Genomic DNA, 21,159 nt, shown 5'->3' on the forward strand with positions numbered 1-21,159 from the left:
TCAGAAATCTGCTTCTCTCTTTTGCCCAAGGAGGTTGTCTCTTTGATGTGGTTCCCCCTTGCTTCGATGCTGTCTCTAGGGCAGTTCAGTAGAGCTTGTTCAATGGAATCAGAGTTCACAAAGTACATGTGGCTGTTCTGGCAGTGTTTATGGGAGGCTGCGCTTTCTGCTTTGTGCTATGAGTCCTCTGGCTGGACATGGATCTGGTCCACCACGAGTGATCTGTGTCACAACTTTGCGACAAACAACTCAAGAACCCCTTGAGTGAGCATGACCCCTCCAGGTGGGAACCACAGGTCAAGCGGAGGGTATCAAAGGTCCTGGGATCTTGCTTGACCTTCCTTCTTCCTCCTGCTCAGCCCTGCCCCACCTCTGTCACTGGACTGAGGATGGACCACTGCCCCACTCCACTGGCAGGGCGAGAAGGGTGAACGGTGGGGGAGAAGGGGAGGAGAAGGAAGCTTGAGGCAGCGATGCTTCTGAATCCCAGTTGCTGGAACTGGCAGGAAGGCAGAGGGCTCAGGTGCCCAGATGGGCCACCTTGAGACAGAGACAGAGGCTGAACCAGAAGGTCCTCTTTGGCCTCATCAGGCAGGATCTCCTTCTGTTCTCATGGCTCTGGGCTCCTTCCAAGAAGGGGCGCAGCGAGGGGGCAGAGGTTCTGCAATGATGTCCAGCATCCCTTCCGGTCAGGCCCTTCTGTTCTCATGGCTCTGGGCTACAGTGGTACCTTGGGTTACAGACGCTTCAGGTTGCATACGCTTCAGGTTACATACGCTTCAGGTTACAGACTCTGCTAATCCAGAAATAGTACCTCGGGTTAAGAACCTTGCTTCAGGATGAGAACAGATATTGCACGGCGGCAGCGGGAGGCCCCATTAGCTTAAGTGGTGTTTCAGGTTAAGAACAGTTTCAGGTTAAGAACGGAGCTCCAGAACGAATTAAGTTCTTAACCCGAGGTCCCACTGGACTTCCAAGGTGGGGCGCAGCGAGTGGGCGGAGGTTTTGCAGTGATGTCCTGCATCCTCTGAGGACCGAGGTTCTTCTGAAGCCCCCCTGCGCCGCTTTCCCCGCCCACGGATTCTCCCCTCCAAATCCCCCTCCTCCCGTCGCCTCGCCCCCGCCCCTTAGGAGTCCTGAGCCGGCCTTAGCGGGAAGGAAAGACGCCGGTATTTTTGGAGAAGTGAAAGGGAAACCCGGCGTCAACAACGCGCGAACTTTCGGTTTTGCAGGGAAGAGGAAAATCAGCTGGTTTCTCAGAAAGCGCCGGGAAGCGGGAGGGGGAGGCGGCCGGAGGCTATATGAGGGCGGCCGGGGCTCGGCGGGCTCGGAGCCCTTCGGCAGCCAGATGTGGAGCAAAGTGGCCCGCGCGCCCGCCGTGGCGCTGCTCTTGGCCGCCGGCGCCACCGCCGGATTCACCTATTCCCGCTCGGACCCGCCGGGGCTGCCCGTCGTCCAGGCGGCGGAGAAGCGGTTTAAGGTGAGGCGGAGCGGGGCGCAGCGGCAGACTCCCTGGGACGGGGACCGGGACGGGGACGGGGACGGGGACGGGGAGGCGGAGAAGGCGCTTCTGCGCCACCTCCGACCTTCCTTCACCCAGCAAAACAGTCAGTTCCCGTTACTGGGGAAGCGCAGGAGCCGGGAGAGGGGCGGTTGCTCTGCTCGGGTGCCCTGGCGGGAGAAAGAAGACCCTGGGCTGGCGGGGGCCCACTGGTCTCCTCCTGCTGCGGGGTGGGCTGGGGAACTGGCCACCCGCTGCCTCTGGGGGGCTCCGGGCGGGTCCTTTGGCAGGGAGGACGCAGGACGTCGCGGCGGGAGCCCCCTCCAGGCACCGAGCAGGGGCAGACCTGCCGCCGCCTCCACAGGGAATGTGTCGGGTCCTCTTTTAAAAAGGCCCGCAAGACCGTGGCGGCCCTCTTCGCCCCCTCTTTTGGGCAGGAAGGGGGCGGGCCGGGGTGGGGCGCTGCCTCGACGCCGCCGGGCAGGGCGAGTTCTGCGGCCCCGAAGGCGGAGCCAGCAGCGCCCGGATGCCCCTCCGTGCGTGCCCGGCCGGGGCTACCCCTTCTGGGACGAGAAAGCGAGCCTTGGCCCCCCCCCGGGCTGCCCCGAGAGAGACGGAGAGGGGTCCTAGGCGGCGAGGCGCGCCCGCTTCGCCTTCAGCCCGCAGCCACGAAAGTTTCCACCCATCCCGCTTGGGATTTAGCGCTAGGAGCAGTTTCAGACGCGGAGCCCTCACCCGCCCCGTCGGGGGCAGAAGTGAGGAATCGGGGCCTGAGGGCTGGGCCCCCCCAAACCAGCCTCGGAAGGTAGGTCTGGGGGGTTCCCGGAAGTCCCCCCCCCCCCCGCTGACCCTCCTCTTTCCCTCCTTAGCCCTCCTCGCCAGCCCAGAGCTCCCTGGCCGGCACGTGGGTCAACGAGCTGGGCTCCAAGATGGTCCTCAACCCTCCCGACGACTCCGGCCAGTTCACGGGCTCCTACCTGACGGCCGTCTCGGCAGCCCAGAAGCCCATCCGGGTGTCTCCCCTCGTGGGCGCCCAGCACGACCCGAAGGGGGCCGAGGAGGAGTATACCTTTGGCTTCCTGGTCAACTGGTCGTTTTCAGGTAAGGACCCCCTCCCCATTTTCCAGGGTGGGCTGGGGCCGCTGAGAGCTAGGACTGGGGGGGGGGCAGCTTCAGCAGCTCCAGGCGGATCAGGGGTTTCCCTTATTTCACATGCTGATAATTTAGATCGTGCCCTTGTTTGCATCGCTCAGGCATCTTGTTATGTTTTCTTTATTACACTGCATAAATTGAGTCCCGGATAAAGGGCTGTATATAAATTGAGTAAATGATTACAGCAATAACAGAGCAAGCTGACTTTATTGTACTGAAGCCACTGTAATCTTGGTTATATGCCAATAAAGGTTTGAGAAGTAGAACTGGAGTCAGAGCACTGGTCCATCTAGCTCAGTATTGTCCACACTGACTGGCAGCAACACCTCTCCAGGGTTCTAGAGTCTGCCCCATCCCTCCCTGGAGATGCCGCTGGGGGTTGAGTCTGGGACCTTCTACATGCCAAGCAGGTGGCCTCTGCTGAGCCACATTCCATCATCATGCGCACCAAGTCTCAAACTTGTTAATTGATAGGCCATGTTTGGGTCGGATTGTTCCAGAGGAGCGGCTGAGTTCACCTCTGTTGGATGGGATTCTTGTAGGACTTGGAGTTGCCTGCCTTTGCTGCAGCCAGGCAGGGAGCCCCAAGGGGCGGGGGGGGGAGAGAAGCTTGACCTCCTCAAGGCCATTCTGCCTGGCCTCCCTGTTCCCTGGCCATCACTCCCCTCCCACAGCAAAAGTTTTGCAAATGTTTGGTTAGGGAAGAGAGCCTCTGACCTGCAGCTTCGCCCCCCCCCCCCGTCCTCCCCAGACTCCATCGCTGCATTTGCGGGGCAGCGCTTTGTGGATGACAAAGGGAAGGAGACCCTGGAGACAACTTGGCTTCTGCGGCAGAAGGTGGAATCCCATGGCGATGACTGGGAGGCCACTCGGTAAGCAGAAAGGAGCAGCTCTCGACGGGGGGGGGGGGGGGGCCTTCTCTGGGGTTCTCCCAAAAAACTCTGAGGTCCTGGGATCTCTGCAAAAACTCTGACTGGAGGCTGTGTGGTGCTTGCCGGAGGGCCATGCTGCCATGGTGTTTCCTTGGGGGACATCATCTTATGTCTGGGGGCAGCCAGGGGAAGCCCCCACCCGGCTGCCATGGGAGGGCTTTGGAAAATGCCCCTGGGGCAGGTGACAACCACAAGGACCAAGGGGGCTTCATGGTAGCCCTACTCAGAGCAGGGCAAGCACAAGGAAGGGCCTCACCCTTACTCACTGCTTCCTTGCAGGGTTGGCAGGAACGTCTTCACACGAGCAGCGTAACAGGATCCGAGAGACTCGCTTGCTGCCGCAGCTGCTCTCCCATCTACCACCTGCAGGAGGAGGGCTTCCCTTTCCCTTCTTGATTAAACATTTATATAGATTATTTCTTCTACAAAAATGTACCATGGCTGTGACAGGCCCCCGTCCTCCCTCCCCAGCAAGTGAAGAAAGAGCTCTGGAGGCTCTGACCTGAACGGATGAACTCAAGTGACAAGGAAGGAGATTCCAACTAAACATCGGTTAGAGTGAAGTCAAAAAACACATCAAGGACCAAAACCAGTTTAGAGAATCAGGTTAAATAGAGACGAAAAGTACAAATATGAAGGTATTGTCTTTCTAGAAACTGTATGTATAGAATATTTAAATTATGGTTTGTACTCCTTAAATGATTGTATCGAACAAATAGGTTTTTTTTCTTTCTTTTCTTTCCTTCTTTTTTGTTTTTCTTTTAATCGCTATGCATATTTTATTCTGCATTTTGATTTAGATTTTGTACTGTTGTTGCCATTTGTCTTTTTTATTTTCAAAATTAATAAAGCATTAAAACAAAAAATAAACATCAGGAAGAATTCTTTGACAGCAAGAGACAGTGGAACAGACTCTGTCAAGAGGTGGTGGACTCTCCTTTGGAGGTTTTTAAGCAGAGGTTGATATTTGGGGGGGGGCATTGGACTAGATGATTGTCCAATAAAGTACCAGCAATGGGACAGGCCTGCTTGTGTTCTGGCCCAGTCTTTTCTAGGTCTGCACACAAGTCCTGGCCCTCATTCCTTTTTCCTTTATTATTTCCCGACACTTCTATCCAGCCTTTCGTCTGTTACAGACAAGGGAGGGGAGTACCCAACCCACACATCGGAAGCGTTGGTCTCCTGAGCTGGCGTGCTCTCGAACCCAAACCTCTGCTGCCTGGCAGCTTGACTCATTCATGAGAAAGGCTTCAGGAGTGAACACTGAGGAATGATCCGTACCCGCTGCCTTTTGGGACATATTCAGAGAAGAAAAGGCTCAGGAGTAAACCCGACACAAATCTGGGGCCAGGTTGCCTTCTTCCCTGACCTGCTTTTCCATCCCCCCCCCTTGGAGCAGAAGTCACTTATTGGGACACCCCCCCCCCCGGTTTTTAGGAAGGATTCTGAAGTATTTTCTAGTTCCCCCCCGCTCCTCCACTTTACTCACAAAACAAGGAAGGAGAACCATTTTGTAGTCATTTATTATTTACATTTACATCCAGATTCTGGGCTAAACTATTATCCTCCCCACCCTACCCAGCTTCTTTCAATGGTAAAATAGATAAAAGCAAGAACAATGAAACAAACGGAAGCAGAGAGTCCATTTAAACAGTGAAAAGGAAGAAGGGCTCCAGGTTACTTCCCAGGCCTATCTCCCCCCCCCCCTGCCCAGGGATGGGTAAGGGGCTGCTCTGCCCACCCACCCATGCCCACGGCTGCGCAACTCCAGCTCCTGTTTCCCCCCTGACCAATGGCCCTGCTGGGCCCCCTTGGGCGAAGGGAGGGGGGTCTCCAGGGCCCTTTGTCCAGGAAGCTCCTCCAAGCCTGAGGGGGGGGCAGGGACTCTTCCAGGGCATCTCAACAGGCAGGGGGCAGGGCTTCTTCCCTGGACAGCGTCACCCAATCAGAGGTCAGGACTGGGCCTGGAGGTGGCAGAGGAAGCCTTTCTGGCCCTCCCTTCCTCCCTCTTGCTTGTCCCAATTCCCTGTGTCTCATTTGGAGGCCGGATGCTGCCTCCCCAGAAACTCCCGCCTGAGAGTCCCCTTGCCCACAGCAAGAGCCTTCAGGGATCCAGGGCGGCAGCTTCTGGGGGTCTCAGGGGGTCTCAGCAATGAAAGCACATCCTTTGGGCAGATGCTGGAGTTGCTCTTCCAGATGCCTGGATTGAACAGGGGGGTCTGCTCTGTGGGTGGGGGCCACGCATGCCAAGGCGATGCATCTGGAGCAGCCTGCCTCCCTACCTGCAAATAGTGCCCCTCCCACTTCTGGCTCGCTCCCCTGCACAGAGGGCCCCCCTCCACTGCTAATCTGGGGTGGAGGCACCCTAAGAGATACAAGCAAAGGCAGGGGGAGGCAGAGGCTGCTTCTCAGAAGGCTTCTACTACAGCTGACACACAAGGGGTACACGTGCAGGAGGGGGGGGTCACGAGAGCCACAGTCCAGGCCTCCACGGCTCAGTTCTGGGCCCCTCAAGACCAGAGTCGGACCCTGGAGTGGAGCCGTTTCTTGGAGCCCTCCCTCCCCTGTCCAATGAGCTGCAGGATGCCTCCCCCCCCCCCCAGGTGCCAGGGTCCACGATTCTAAATAAATGCTTCTGTCTCTGCACCAGGCACAGCTTCTCTTCTCCCCCCTGCAAAAAAGTGGCAGGCCGGGAGCCCCCCCCCCCCGTCTTTCCATGGTGGCGTCTGCCGGCCTGTCCTGCCATTCACAGGCTGCTGGCCAAGCCCTCACATCTCATCCGAGTGGCGTGGCTGGATGACCACGCTGGTGGTGCGATCGACCCAGCCCTTCTCCCGGGGATGGGCAGAGGCCGACGGGAGGGCCCTCTCCTTCCCCAGAGGCTGGTGCTCGGGGGGCAAAGGAAGCCCCTCTGCCTGCGGAGAAGCCGAGGGGTCGGAGGAGGAGTTGCTGCTGCTGCTGCTGCTGGAGGGCGGCTGGGGCTCGGCGGGGGGGCTGCGGTGGTCCTCCAGGGACCGGTTGAGGCTCCCCGCTGCTGCGTCCTTCAGGGCGGCTGTGGGCTCTGCCTTCAGTGCGGAGGGTGGGGCAAGGCCTGGGGCTGCTTCCACTGGCTGGAACTGGGCAATGCTGCTCTGGTACTCCCGCAGCCTCCGGGACAGCACTGCAAGGGGGCAAAGGGAGCATATAAGCGGGGGGGGGGAGGAGCCCCCATCTGGCCTTGACTCTGCGGTTCAGTCCTGCTGGTATCCCTTCACTCTCTCTAGCATACGACTCAACCAAGCCTCTGTTATGCTAACCACTAAACCTCCTAAGCCGGCATTCAGCTTGGGGGTGTCCCCTGGGGACATGGCTGGCTCCCAAGAGAGCAAGGCGTGCTGTGGGCCTGATCCAGGTGCAGGGCTTTTCCTGGCCCTCCTGCCTCTCCCTTCTAGGTCAACTTCCCTGGAGGAGTTCCCTCTTCCGAAATTAAACGCCACAATGCACAATGCTGGACCTTCTTCTTTCCCACTCAAGAAGATGTTGAGTGTCATAGTGTGGCTGCCCCTGAGCTGCAGAACCCAGAACTTCTCCCCCCCCCCTCTCAAAGTTGGGGTTGGATTTTACAGCCCTGCTCCCATTCAAGGCCCACTATCAGTCAGGGAAAACAAGCTGAGATCTGGCTGATCTTGACTGCTTTATCTGCTGCCACAGAGTCCCCCCTCCCCGCCACCCCTTTGCTCACTCCAGAATCAAGGTTCTTCCTCTTCCCCACAGAATCCTCATTTTCTGAAGGCACTAGACCTGTGAAATGCATGGCAAGGACTTCTGGGCTGCCTCCTGCATGGGGCCGGACCCTGTGTGATGCCTTAGGGAAAGGCCAGACGGAGGGTCTCGGGACAACAAGCCACTGTGCCCTGGGAGCTGCTCTGTTCAGCTGGGGGGCAGGGGGGGATCCAGGAAAAGCTTTGCCCAAGGTGCTTTCTGTCCAGTTGAAGAAGGGGGGTTCAGGGGCTGTTGAGCCAGCCTGTCCATTTCCAGGCAAGGGGGCTCCCATGTCCTTCCAACTTGCACCCGACCCCCTCCCCAGCAGCGTGCGGCTTTTGCAAGAGCCGCCTTGGCACCCTTTGAGGACACTCACCTCCCTGGAGCTCCAGCTGCTTCTGCTGGCTTCCTCCAAAGGGGTAGTAGCTGGGCCAGAGGATTAGGCAGAAGGAGAAGACCAGGACCTATCGCAGAAAGAGAGAATTGTGGCATTGGAGGGGCCCCAAAGGGTCTTCTAGTCCAACCCGCCAGGAGAGGGAGCCCAGGGCAGGCATCCCTCAGCAAGGGCTGCAAAGGCAGGTGGCAGGCAGCCTGGGGGCAGCTCAGGAGAGCATGGCACCTGGGGGGGGGGCTGGAACGGGGGCAAGAAGGAGGAGGACCAGGACCTCACAGAAGTCAGGAGTCCTCAACGCTGGAAGTCAGAGGCACCAGTGACAGACAGAAGATGCCTCTCCCCCCAGAAACAAGGCAGAGCCCCTCTGGCCAAGAAGGGGGGGACAATGGCCAGCAGGCTGGGGTGGACTGCTGAGCCAAGGGGCTGTGGGGGTCCTGCAACTCACCAGGACACAGGTGCTAGCTGTGGTGGTCTTGGTGGTCGAGTGCTGGATCAGGGCTTGCAGCTTCCGCAGTTGCTCCAGCAAGGACCTGCAGGAGAGGCAGAGCAGCCGGTCAGCCTCCCGCTGCCCCCGAGCCCCCGCTCTGCTCTGCGGCCAGACGCACCTCCCAGGAAGGGTCCAACATGACCAGGGGACCTGAGGGAGGATGCGGGGTCTGGAGGGGCGGGTTTCTGCCCTGCACTCTGGAGCCTGGGGACAGCCATCCTCTCGGCCTCAATGCCCCCGCCCATGAAATGGGAGCAGGAGTGGCCCACCTCCCTCCACAGGGCTGTCACAGGGGGCACAGCACAGCAAGATGACAAAACCCAAAGCACTGTGCCAGAGGCAGGAGGTCAGCGAAGGAGGAACCGCCACTGGGGCTGCCCCCTTGCTCTCCGCCTTGGGCCGGAAGACCCCACCCCCACCCCCGTTCTCTCCAAGGCCCTGCTTGGGAGGAGGTGGTGGCGAAGTCCCGGGGAGCCCACCCTCCTTCCCAGGGACCTGCCAGGCAAAGGAGGGTCTCACATGTTCTGCTTCTGCAGCAGCTGCACTTTCTTCTGAAGTTCGTTGTTCTGGGCTGTACAGACGACGACCCTGCAGGGAGGGACAGGAGAGGTCAGGAGGGGCCTGGCAGCCGGGGTCTCAGATGGGGCCATGGGGGTGCAGGAGCAGGAAGGCAGGGAAGCACACCTGGATCTGCAAAGCCCCCTCTCAGGGCTGAGGAAACCCTCCCCTCTGCTCTGCCTGCCTCCCCGGGGTGTCCATCCTCCCTCCCCCCAGGCCCAAGAGGCCTCTGCCTCCCCCCACTCCCCCCCCCCCGGACTCCCTTGGGAGGCGGTGGATGCTCCTTCAGTCAAGGTTTAGAAGGATAAGTCAGATGGTCACCTATCAGGGGCTCTTGCACTGCAGTTTTGGCATGGCAGGGGCATGGGCTACATGACCCTGTGACAAAAAAGTTGGTTTGGCTGGGCGGGTTGAATCAACAAGTGTTTCTCTCTGCCCCCCCCCTTTCTTCCCCTACCAGCAAATGGTTAAGGAAGCAAATAGTTAAGGCTGCCTCTGGCTGGCTGATGTTCCAGGAGGAAGAGCTTAAAAGGAGGATTTGAGAAGAGTTAATTGGGAGTTGGTTGGAGAGGCTGGGAGACAGGTAGGGAGGAGGAGTGAAAGGGAGAAAGAGTTGGTTCTGGAAAAAAACAACTTCTGCTCTGAGCGTATTGGGAAGGCCAGAGTGTGGTGTCCTCGGGGAGGAGAAGACTGGAATTTTACAGGGAGGCTGATGTTGAGCAAGGAGAAGGAGGAGCTGGAAAGAAACAGCCTCCTTGGGACTCCAGTCTAGTCCGGAGGGGAGAGATTCTGCGAAGGAGAAGAAGAAACTCCCAAGCCCAGTGAAGGGAGGGGGCGGAGAGCCCTTGGGTCTGTTTCTTAAAGTGCCTCAGGAGTGTTAAAGGGGGCGGAGAACTGAAAGAAAGAACCAAACCTATAACGCAAAAACAACTGAGGACAAATTAAAGCAAAATTGCACTGTATTCTGGAAGTAACCTAAGTTTAATCCATATGTGTTATATACTATCTTGCCTTAAACAAATCTTTATTGTTTAACCTATTTGAGACTCCAACTTTCTAGTTATCCCCTCACAAATCTCCCACAGAGGATACTCTGGGCTAGAATTTTAAGAGGATAGGGGAAAAAACCTTCGGGTAAAGGGTTGTTCAGTGAGGTGGGGCAATTTATTTAGGTGAGAGCGGGCACAACGTGGCGTGAGAGGAAAAGTGCCGCCATGCCCGCCACAGACCCCCAGGGTGCCTCCCAACTCCGCCATTCGGATTCCTCACCTGCTCTCCAGGCTGTCCACGTAGACCTTCTTCCGGCGCCGGCTGTCCTGGGCCGACTGCTTGTTCCGGATCTTCCGGCGAACTCTCTTCAGGACCCGCTCCTCGGCCTGCAGCGCACAGGGCTCTGAGGGTCAGCCAAGGCCAGGCTGGCAGCCAGCAACCCTCCTCCAGTTCACCCAGCAGCAAAGAGGATGTGCCCCCCCCAAAAAACCCCAAGGGGCATTCACCCCGGGAAGTACAGGAGGCTGGCTATAAAAGCGTCACCCCCCAGTAGGAAGGGCACTCCTTTACTCTGGAATCAAGCACCTAGACCTCACTGTTCCAGAGAAAAACAGAGAGCCCATCCAGAAAGCCCCCCCCCCCGGGGAGAAGCAGGAATTGCAGCCAGGAATTGCACCCCCATTTCCCGCTTGCCTCTGCCCACCTTGCCCAGAAGCGCACCTCAGGGCAAGGGTGCCCACGCACACGTGCAGAGTTTGCGGCACCCACCTTGGTCAGCGGCAGGTTGGAAGGGATCGAGACGCCCTCTTTCTCCAGAAGCTTCTTCTCCTCATCCGTCAGAATCAGCGGAGGGAAGTCAAACTGAAAAAGCACCACGTTCAGAGGTGGGGCTGGGTGGGGTCTGCCAAGCTGCACCCCCCAAGAGGCAGGAGAAGGGAAGCCCCTGTGGGAGCCCCCCCCCCGAGAGCCAGGTATATTGAGGGCGAAGGGGGGGACACGGCTGTCTCGTACCTGCAGGTCCCCCCCACTTGGCCGGGGTGTCGGTTCCTCAATGGAAACTGTGACCGGGAGAGCACTGTCCCGATCGCTGAAGCAGGACTCTGGCGAGGTCTCCATGATCTCCCACATCTCTGGAAGAGGAAAGGGGGCCACACAGTCAGGGGTGGAAGGGGCCACGAGGCCAGAGGGCCCAGGCTTGCCGGGGGGGATACCCCTCCCCCTGCTCTCCTTCCTTGGCACACTTTGCCCCGGGCGGAGCAAGGATGTCAGGAGAACATGGCAGCGCTCGTGGCTCCACCCCAGTCCCACATGTCAGCCAAGAAACAGGCTGCTCCTGGCCCCAAAATGGATCAGGCCCCAAATCAGCACTGCCAACGCTCCTTTGTGAATGAGGTCACAGAAATGGTTTCACAGCGGGGCAATCCCTTGCTTTTTGCATTTCATTCAATCACCGCTTGCATTCTCCATGCATCCATTACTGTGCACCTGCCCACTGAGGAAGGCGCTCTGCACATGTGAGGAAGTGGGGGCTAATTGGCCACTGGAAAAGGTCTGTGCAAACAACAAGCACAATCGCTGCCTCTCCCCCTTCCAAGGCATCCCAAAGGGAACAGCTCTCCAGCCCATCAGGCCCTGCTCAGGGCGATGGCAGCTCCCCATAAGGGGGGGGGGGAGATTGGGGGGCAGAGAGAGTGACCGGCCGTGAGTCAGAGCAGGGCAGTGGGCCCCATTGTCCAGCATCCTCCTCCTGCCCCAGCGAAGCTCCCAAGCAGGAGTGACAAATCAAAGATGGAGCCAGCTTGTTTTCTCCTGCTCTGGAGGCTTCGGCCCAGTAGACCGGAAGGAGCCTCTCCACCCCGGACACCGGGGTCCATCTCCCGAGGGCCTTCCGGTGCTTCCCTCCCTGCGAGAAGTGAGGTTACAGGGAACCAGGCAGAGGGCCTTCTCGGTAGTGGCACCCGCCTTGTGGAATGCCCTCTCTCCAGGAAGGAAATAAACAACTACCACACTTTTAGAAGACATCTGAAGGCAGCCCTGCTTAGGGAAGTTTTTAATGACTGATGTTTTAATGTATTTTTAATCTTTTTTTGGAAGCTGACCCAAGTGGCTGGGGAAACCCAGGCAGATGGGCAAGGTATAAATAAATAAATAGATTTATTACTACTACTACTACTACTACTACTACTATTATTATTAATGCACTGGTCCCAGTCCAGCTACCCCTTGATTCCCTCTGCTGGGGGAACTGTCCATTTCTTCCTACTCTCTCCTTCCTGGTCCTAAAGAAGCGACTCAGCAGAGGGGGGGGGGGGTTTCCTGCAGCACCACGTCAGCAAGCACAGGGGAAATCTCAGAGCCTGCCTGCTCTGGCCCAGCTCAGCGCCTGCCCCAAAGGACATTGCATGGACCCCCCCAGATGCCCTGGGCACTCACCCAGGTCAATGGCGACATCCCCGTCGCCCACATCCGACGAGGAGCTGACGCTCTCCAGCGCAGGGCCTTCGGGGGGCCCAGGCAGCGCCGGGTGCAGGGAGTAGTTGTGGTCGGACTGGACACTTTCGGAGCCGGCGGGGCTGCCAGTGGGGGACCCCTCCCAGCTTCCGGGGCTGCAGGAGAAGCTCTGCTCTTCGGCAAGGCTGCTGCTGCTGCTGCTGTGAGGAGGGGAGGGGTCCAGCGAGCCGCTGGACTCTTCTGCAAAAGGGCTCAGGAGGCACCTCAGAAAGTCGTCCACCTCCTCCTCGCCCAAGGCCTGGAGGGAAAGGAGGTCGTGAGGCAAGGGGGGGGGCTGGAGCAGCAGCAACCTGACCCCAGGCTTGCCCAAGGCAGCTGGCACTCACCTCGGGCCCTGGAAAGTCCCAGTCTTCTGGCAGGAAGCTTCCCTTGCCCAGATCAGCTGAGGGACCTCCGTCCTGGAGGAGGAAGTCAAGGAGGTCCTCATCTGCCAGAGAAGCCATTTCCTCTGGGCACAACATCTGGAGGGAGGGATGGAGGGAGAGAGATGGTGGGTGTCAGGGTCAGACAGCAGGGCCAGGAGCCCCCATGGAAAACTGACTATTTATTTGAATATGTACTCCACTTGTTCGGAAAAACTCACCCTCAGCTTTACAAAAAGATAAAACAAGAAAATCAAGAAAAAATTACAACAGCACTTAAAAAATACAGAAAGTTAAAATATTAAAACTGGTTTAAATTCACATCAACTTTCTACGCATTTTCAGGGAAGGCTTGTCAAAAGAAGAATGTTTTTATCAGGCTCCAAAAAGAGTAGAAGGCACCTGCGGGATATCAATAGGCAGGGAGTTCCAGGGTGTAGATGCTGCCACACTAAATGACTGAGTGCTGACGGAAGCAGAATGGGTATCACGCAGTGCCAATTCCACCAATGGGCAACGGCCATTGTTACATGAAAAACTGAGGTTAGCTTTTGCAGTCCAGCTCCCCATTAGGAGAGTCCCCAGTGTCCATGAATGGTCAGAGAAGGAGCACTGGAGTCAGGACCCAGTCTAAGCAGGCAGATTTTTATTTTTCTATTGCAACAGAGTCCCCCCCCCCACTTTACAAGGAGGTGAGGACGGCCCAGAACAAAGGTGAATAACAGCTTTTAAAAGCTTTCCTCGACCCCTTAACCAAAACCCACTAAAAGAATCATAAAAGCATCACAGAAAGAGAAATTTGAACGTAGCTTGTCTCCTGTCTGTCAACATACCTGGTAACATTGACAGATTCCCTTTTGCTGGCCAGCCTAAGCCATTATTTTGAAATACCTTGACTCCAGAATCTGTTTTCACACATCATGCAGAGTTATCAACACCTCTAAAACCAGTTTTACAGAGAGAGGAGCCTCAGGAACAATTTCCTGCTTTGCGATTGACAAAGGTGAGACTCGGCTGCTGTATTGCTCTCTGTACTATTCCACCTCAGGTGTTGCTGGTAAAAGTGATCTTGCACCAAGTTATGTTGCAAAGTCCATTTCCACAACAGCTCCTATTGCGTTACCTGGAGTTGCATGCAGAAGCTGTGGTGTTTTATTGACGGGGGCAGAGGAGCGACGGCTAGGGGCCGAGGTCCCTTCAGCCCCTCCCAATAATTTTTTTTAGGAGGCCAGGCACCCCCAAAGTTAATGGGCATTGCCATTCATATGGTGTGTGTGCACTGCGTCATGTGATCAATTCTGTGGGACGGGGCTTACCTGGGTGTCCCCCCCCCCCAAAAAAAAATTTCCCGTTGGCACACCTGGACACGTGTATTTGCAAATGCACTCATCCCTGTATGTTTATAACGGCACATCATTAATTTCCATAACATTGTCAGATGCAGACAGCTTGGGCACCTGAGATCTGGAAGGTGAGCTCTCCCTCTCTTACCCCCCCCCCCACCACAGAGGCAGCTATGCAGAGGAGCAGCAGTGAGAAGCAGGAGCTTGGGGGGGGGCTTTGGGCCCTCATTTTGCTTACCTGTCCTCAAGGAGATGCTCCCAGAACTAAAGGAAGGAGCTTTGCTGCCGAGCCCCAGCTGGGCAGGTGGGGTGGGCCACAAAAAGGGTCGTCCTTCACTTCGGCTGGAGGCTTTGAATCCGAGGTCGCGTAGACACCTGTCAGGGATGCTTTCGTTGTAACCCCTGCATTGCAGGGGGGTGGACTAGATGCCCCTCGGGGGTCCCTCCCAACTGCCCACTTCTATCCGTCTATGATTCCGCAAAGGCCGAATCGCTCCCTTCCCAGGACCACCAGGTTGCCCAACGGGGGTGGGCTCCGGTAGGTCACCCCTCCGGGCCTGGCTGCCCCGGGACGTGGGGTTTCGAGCCGAGGCTGCCCTCCCCCTCGGGAACAGGAGGCCCCGCCACCTCGCGCCTTGGCCGGGCCGTGGGGGCGGCCAGCCCGGAGGAGGCTGGGGCGCGCCGTCGGGGCCCCCGAGAGAGGGGCGGGGCGGGGCGGCGCCGGACTCCTGGGTCCCCCGGAGAGAAAGGACCGGGCCGGAGGGGTCCCAGGGGCGGATCTGCTGGGGAGGGGGGGAGGGGAAGCCCCGGGACCCCGAGGGGACCCCGAGGGGAGCCCACCCACCTGCGCGGCCCGCTGCGCCTCCGCTCCGTCTCCTCCGCTCGCTCGCCTTCCAACGCAGCAAAAGCGACGTCACTCGAGAGCCGGAACAGGCCGAGGCCCGCCCTCCCCGCGCACTGATTGGCGAAGCGGCGGAGAGGCCGGGGCCGCATTGGCCGAGGCGCGTGTCGCTCGTGGCCGGGAAACCCCCTTCGGCCGGCCGGCCGGGCGGGGCTGGGATCTGGCGTCGGAGGGAGCTCCCTGGCTCCAGCTCCGCCCGCGGAAGGACGAGGGATTCGGGAGCCGACCTTTGGAATCTTTGATTTGAAAAGCTGTAAGATAATATTTTAGTTTTCTGTTCTGTTGCTTTGACTCTATACTCTATACTTGACTTTCTTTTATTGATGCTTTATTGATGTAATATGCTGTAAACTGCTTTGAGATTTTTCTGAAAAATATAAAGCGGTATAGAAAAAATAAAATAAAATAAAATAAGGGTCGCTGCTCCGAGGTAGAGACTCTGCTCAGCAGGCGGAAGGCGGGCTGGCCAGGTCCCCGGCCAGAAAGGGCAGAGAGCTGCTGCCGGCCCGTGTGGGGGACACGGCGGAGCGAGATGGACCGCGAGGCTTGACTCGGGCCGCTTGCCGCGTGGCCTGCCCTTCGCGGCGCGGGGATCTCGAGGGGTCCGCGTCTGAAAGCGGGGCTTCCTGGCCGGCTCGGGGAGAGGCCTTCCGCCAGGGAAGGGCTCAGCAGCTTGAGCCAGAAATGCCCGCAGCCAAGGGCAGCGAGAGCTCCGGAAGCCCGGCCGGGTCTGCAGCCCCGCCTGGGCCTTGGCAGCCCCACTTGTCCCGATGCCCGCGGGCATCCCCGAAAGTGAATCCCCGAAAGGCAGAAAGGGGGCGACCCGGGACTAGCTGTGAGATGGGCCGATGCTGAGCCAAGCAGGAGGGTGACAACTTTGTTTTGCTGGCGACGAACTGAAGCCGGATTTCTCTGCAGCAGAAACGGAGCCTGACAGTTCAGTTTTTCACCTGAGTTTCCTCTGTGACAGCTGGGGGAGCAGTGCCAGATCACGAAGTAGGCCAGGCTTCCTCAATCTCGGCCCTCCAGATGTTTCGAGACTACAATTCCCACCATCCCTGACCTCTGCTAGCTAGGGATCATGGGAGTTGTAGGCCAGAAACATCTGGAGGGCCGAGGTTGAAGAAGCCTGAAGTAAGCAGAGTAGGCCCTGGCCTAGGGGCCCCATCCCTACTAGGGGCCCCACAACCACAGATCAAAATAATACTGATTTGATCTTGAAAGGAAATTACAAAAACGTAGTAGAATATAATGGGGGGGGGGGCAAGATCTCTACTGCCTAGTGGCCGTCACATTGGAGGGGAGTTAGCCCGTCAGATGGGAAACATATAAATAATAAATGCTTCTCTCTGCACTCCTATAATAAATGCAGCGGTGCATCTGCATTAGCACAACCGGGCACCTTCCTCTGCCCCAGCTACATGAAAACATGGCTCTCCCACATGGCTCTCTACAACCACAGCAGGAGCTGTAACCTTCGCCCAGTTTGACTTCATCCCCAAAGACGCTTTTCTCCTCCACTGTCTCCTGAGACGGACAGATGCCAACATCTCGATAGAAGTTATGTAGATGTGGGTGGCACTGTGGTCTAAACTACTGACCTTTGGGCTTGCCGATCAGAAGATCAGAAGGTTGGCGGTTCGAATCCCTGCGACGGGGTGAGCTCCCATTGTTCGGTCCTAGCTGCTGCCCACCTAGCAGTTTGAAAGCACGTCAAGTGTAAATAGATAAATAGGTACACTCTGGCAGGAAGGTAACAGCGTTTCTGTGCGCTGCTCTGGTTCGCCAGAAGAGGCTTAGTCCTGCTGGCCACATGACCCGGAAGCTATACGTCGGCTCCCTCGGCCAATAAAGTGAGATGAGCGCCGCAACCCCAGAGTCGTCCGCGACTGGACCTAATGGTCAGGGGGTACCTTTACCTTTTAGACATACTATCAAAAATGATACAAGGCAGTGTGTGGCTCACATCTGAGCATACTAAAAGTTTCAATGTTAAACGTAGTATATGCTTTAAATATATGACTAATCTACAAAGGTGGATTGGTTAATTCAGGCCAATTTAATGTTTTATTTTTATAAGGAGACGTGAGCGTCTTGCTGCAAGATAGGGAGCGGGAAATAGCAGTGTCTGCTATGCAGATCTGGCCTGTCTCCAAAAGATGTTACAAAAATAGAGAGATGCCTTTTGTTCCAGTGTGAACAAGTCTAATTGTGTTGCATTAGGGTAAGGAATATCAGCCTATTCCATTGCCTCTGAAACCAGCCAATATAGGTGCAAAAAATGTCTGCAGAAGCGGGAATATTTGCTGCAGAAGAAGTGATGATACCACTGTTAAATTAAATCTACATGTAAATGGCCAATTGCCTAGAAAATCCAACGCAGTCACATTTGATTTCAAAAAGGAAAATTCCCCAGAATGAGGAGGCTGGTGAAAAGGAAGTTGAAAGATGAAGTCAAGAGGGTCAAATCACTCCAAAATGCTTGGGAGTGGGTTTTTTTTTAAACCACAGTATTAAGAAACTCAAGAGGAGTGTGTGCCACCCATCAGGGAACAATACCACAAAGACCAGTCAAAGAAACTATTAGAGGCAATAAAGCTTCCCTTAAAAAATTGGAACTGTTGTTCAAATGAATAGAGCTGAAAAAGAACACAAAACTCTGGCCAAAAAAGGGCAAGCAGACAGTAAAGGGTGCTTTAAGAAAAATATTTTGAGGAGAATGTTGCTAAAAGCATCCAGACCCACAACAAGAAGTTCTTTAACAAGCATCCATGTAGAGGTGATCCAGTTGACATTGGGTCCTTGGACTTTCAAAAAGCTTTTGACAAAATCCCTCACCCGAGACTCCTGGGTAAATTTAGCAGCCAAGGAATAGGAAGAGAGATTCTCTTGGGGATCAGAAATTGGTTAGTTGCAGGAAGAACAGTCCAGCTTTTTAACTGGGTCATTGACCAGACAGAAGGCTTTCCCCCACACATTTCATGTTCATCGCTCAAAGGCCTGCCTCCTACATATGGATCATGAAGGCACCAGCTGAACCTCCTTGGGGAGAGCATTCCCCCAAACCGAGAGCCACTGCGGAAAAGGCCTGTTCTGGTGTTGCCTTCTCTGATCCTCTCAAAGGAGGAGGAGGACGGCAGAGCCTGGGTCCCTTCCCAGGGGGAGAGGCGGCCCTTCAGGTCTTGAGGCTTGTAAGCTGCTTCTTCCTTTCTTTGGTGATCCCTCCTAACTGAATAAGATTGTCTTCCATGAACATGGTCCTGGCTGCGAGTCCGTAAGTGACCGTGGAGGCTAATTCTGGATCCACACGTCCTTCCACAGTGGGGACAGAGGTTTCCAGGCAGGAGTTGATCACGGTGAGGGTTTGACAAGCATGCCTTCCTCTTAGCACCTTTCTCCCTTGAGTCCTGAGTTCGAGTGTCTTCAAAGTCCATGACATCTCAGTTGGTGCGCTCATAGGCCAGTGTTTCCCAACTGTCAGTGTTTATACTACATGTTTAAAGATTGGCCTTGAGAGCATCTTTAAACCTTTTGTTGCCCACCAGTACAGTGGTACCTCAGGTTAAGTACTTAAGTCATTCCAGAGGTCCGTTCTTAACCTGAAACTGTTCTTAACCTGAAGCACCACTTTAGCTAATGGGGCCTCCCGCTGCTAGAGCATGATTTCTCTTTCTCATCCTGAAGCAAAGTTCTTAACCCAAGGTACTATTTCTGGATTAGCAGAGTCTGTAACCTGAAGCGTATGTAACCCGAGGTACCACTGTATTTCGCTTTCCATTCTTGAGTTGGGATTAGAGTAGCTGCTTTGGAAGACGAGAATCAGGCACAACATGTCCAGTCCCAGGAAGTTGATGTCGAAGAACAATTGCTTCGACACCGGTGCTCCTTGCTTCTTCCAGTACACTGGTGTTAGGCTTCTAAGCCCCTCTGTCCAGAAGGACCTGCGATGGCGTTTGTCTGCGGAATTTCGCACTGTCCTCAGCTGAGAGGGGCTTCTCCCCTGCCTCCGTCGCCCACGCCTTTCCGTCCCTCCCGAAGCCGAGCCTTCCCACGCGCTGTGGGCGGCGCTGCTCCGGCTCCAAAGACGCAGCCCGACGCGTGTCTGGATAGGGAGCGAGCCTCCGAGTCCGCTTCTCTTCCGGCTCCCGGCGCGCCGGGCGAGAGCCTGCTCAGCCTCTGCTCAGCGCACTGCGGCGGGGCAGCCCCGCTGCTTCTCCCCGTCGCGCCAGCCCGGCGCCCGCCCCCAACATGGCCGCGGCGGCTTCCTCTCGGCTCTGCGCCTGTGCCGCGGGCAGACGGGGCGGGCGCCGCTTTCCCTCGGCCGGGGGGCGGGTCCGGGGGACCCGGAGGAGGAGGAGGAGGAGGAGGAGGGGAGGTCGCGCTCCCGCCCCTCGGCGCTCCTCCCCCCAGAAGCCAGTCGCGCCCCGCAGGAGCCGCCGCCGCCGCCGCCGCCGCGTCCCCCCAGGTAGGAAGGCGCCCCCCGCCTCATTCCGGGGGGCGGGAGGCGACTCTCCTTCCCTCGATCCGGACAGGAGTTGGGGGGCCGAGGAGGAGCAGACCCCCCCCGGGTGCCTTCGGGAGCGGGGCGGGCGGGCGGGGAGGGAAAAAGAAGAAGAAGTCGAGCGGCGGCGGCGACGGGGGGGGGGGCTCCGCCGTCGGGTCCCTTCCCGCTCCGCGCGACTCCTCCCTCGGCCCGCGGGTGCCCCAGGCCCGCCGCCGCCGCCGCCCCGGCCGCCACCCGCTCGCGTGCCAGGCGCATCCCGGCCGCCTCTGGGCGCAGCACGGCCGGGGCAGGGCAGGTCCCACCCTCCTGGCTTCCTGCCCCGACGGCTTTCCCATAGCCTCGGGGCCGGGCCCAGGCGGGGAGGAAGGGTCTCTGCCCCGCGGGGCACGGGCCGTTCCTTGGCGGAGGGCCCCGGCCCCGCCGCGGGAGGGGGGCGGACGGGGCGGCGCGTGGGCGCGGGGCGAGGCTCCCGGCGGGACGGGGCGGGCGAAGACCGCCTCCCGGAGGGTCTCGGCTTCCTCCTGCTCGGGCCGGTCCCGGCTGCTTGCACGTGACTTCCAGATGTGCGCAAACCTCCCATCCCGGCGGGGGCGACCACCTCGTCGGGGCTCCCTGGCCAGGGAAGCGGGCGGGCGGGCGGGCGCCGCTTGCTGCCGCGGGGCGCCTGGGCTTGGGCGCGGCCCTCGAGGGCGCCCCTTGGGCAGGAAGTGAATCAGGCCCGGCCGGGTTCCGCCCCGGCGAGCGGCAGGCTGCCGCTCTGCAGAGTCTCCGGCGGGCGCCGCCTCCCTCCCCTGCCGGCCCTTCGCAGCCGTCGAGGCCCCGCTGCCTGTCGGGCTTTTGCCTTCGGCGGGCTGCGCGCGAAACGGGAGCGCGGAGGCGGAGCGCGTGGCTTGGCAAAGTGCCGCGGCCAGTCCTGCTCCCGCCTTTCCTCCGACGGCGCTGCTTCTGCAAGGCTGGTCGCTCCCGACTCGCGGGGCTGCGCGCCAGGCCCTGGACGGTGCGGGTCCCACTTTGGCGACCCTTGGCCGGCGCTTCCAGGGCAGAGCTGCCCTCCTTTTCCTGGGCGTGGGGCGCCTTCCTGGCATTCCGGACAGACGTGGAGGTCCTTCTGTTTCTCTAGCCTTCAGGCCGGACTTTCTGCCCCTATTTGTTCCTTGCACGTTCAGAGATCCGCACTCAGCTGCTGGAGCCCTTTCCACTCACTCTTAGTAGCCCCTCGCACTGAGCCACGACGAGCTCCCCCAGCCCCCAAAAGCTCCCTCCCAACTGGCAACGGAAGAACAGCCACCAGCAGTTTGCCATCTTTCTTTGCTGCAAGGAAACAGATTAAAAGTTGGCTCCCGTTTGCTCCTTTCTTAATGGAGTAAAGTTGTAGCTGTTTGTTTCTTGCTCTGTGTTGATGCCCCTCTGTTTTTCCGGCCTGCTCTCTGCCTGATGCTAGTTGCTAAATTAATCATTTCCTCATTTGTAGTGCGGTTGTCATGTCTCCGTTTTTGTCTTTGGGAGCTCAGAAGCTGCAGTGGCCTCCCTTTGCGGAGACCCTCACAGCTGCTCACCTGATCCACTCCGCAGCCTGGCTTCCGGGAAAGCCAGAGTTGTCCCCCTCCCCACCTGGGCTCTGCGCCCTCCTTGCTCCCGCCAGAGCGGGCGGAGGCTGCTGATCCCCTGAGCTGTTTGTGACATGTGTCCTGCGCAGGCTGGCTGGTGCCCTGATCCCAGAACAAGGTGGCAATTGTACCCAGAGGCGGAGGCCCCGTGGGGTGTAAGAGGCAGGCAGACGCCG

The 21,159-nt window shown here is 57.9% G+C and overlaps 3 protein-coding genes across 5 annotated transcripts in view; 2 read left to right on the top strand and 1 right to left on the bottom strand.

Moving 5' to 3' along the window:
- The first annotated feature begins 1,313 nt into the window (after positions 1-1,313).
- On the top strand, positions 1,314-4,485 carry LOC309352422 (avidin-like). Its single transcript, XM_081880845.1, has 4 exons — positions 1,314-1,480; positions 2,371-2,602; positions 3,405-3,525; positions 3,865-4,485. The coding sequence occupies exons 1-4, from the start codon at positions 1,349-1,351 to the stop codon at positions 3,896-3,898; spliced, it is 519 nt and encodes a 172-aa protein (XP_081736971.1). The 5' UTR covers positions 1,314-1,348; the 3' UTR covers positions 3,899-4,485.
- A 605-nt stretch (positions 4,486-5,090) lies between these two features.
- On the bottom strand, positions 5,091-14,921 carry CREB3 (cAMP responsive element binding protein 3). Its single transcript, XM_081880661.1, has 11 exons — positions 14,816-14,921; positions 14,210-14,346; positions 12,593-12,727; positions 12,189-12,504; positions 10,767-10,885; positions 10,524-10,616; positions 10,035-10,141; positions 8,727-8,795; positions 8,166-8,250; positions 7,703-7,790; positions 5,091-6,745 (listed from the first exon to the last, which is right to left on the bottom strand). The coding sequence occupies exons 3-11, from the start codon at positions 12,725-12,727 to the stop codon at positions 6,354-6,356; spliced, it is 1,404 nt and encodes a 467-aa protein (XP_081736787.1). The 5' UTR covers positions 14,210-14,346; positions 14,816-14,921; the 3' UTR covers positions 5,091-6,353.
- Positions 14,922-19,241: 4,320 nt separating this feature from the next.
- The window catches only part of TLN1 (talin 1), a 54,808-nt gene continuing 52,890 nt past the window's right edge, over positions 19,242-21,159 (top strand). For 2 of the 3 annotated variants that reach the window (XM_081881326.1, XM_081881328.1), the window contains exon 1: positions 19,250-19,337. The gene's annotated coding sequence lies outside the window, so the exon portion shown is untranslated. Of the gene's footprint in view, positions 19,338-21,159 lie in introns of all 3 variants that reach the window. The other variant, XM_081881327.1, reaches the window with a different exon arrangement.

The sequence above is a fragment of the Podarcis erhardii genome, assembly GCF_964252035.2.
Source record: "Podarcis erhardii genome assembly, chromosome: 11".
NCBI classification, from domain to species: domain Eukaryota; kingdom Metazoa; phylum Chordata; class Lepidosauria; order Squamata; family Lacertidae; genus Podarcis; species Podarcis erhardii.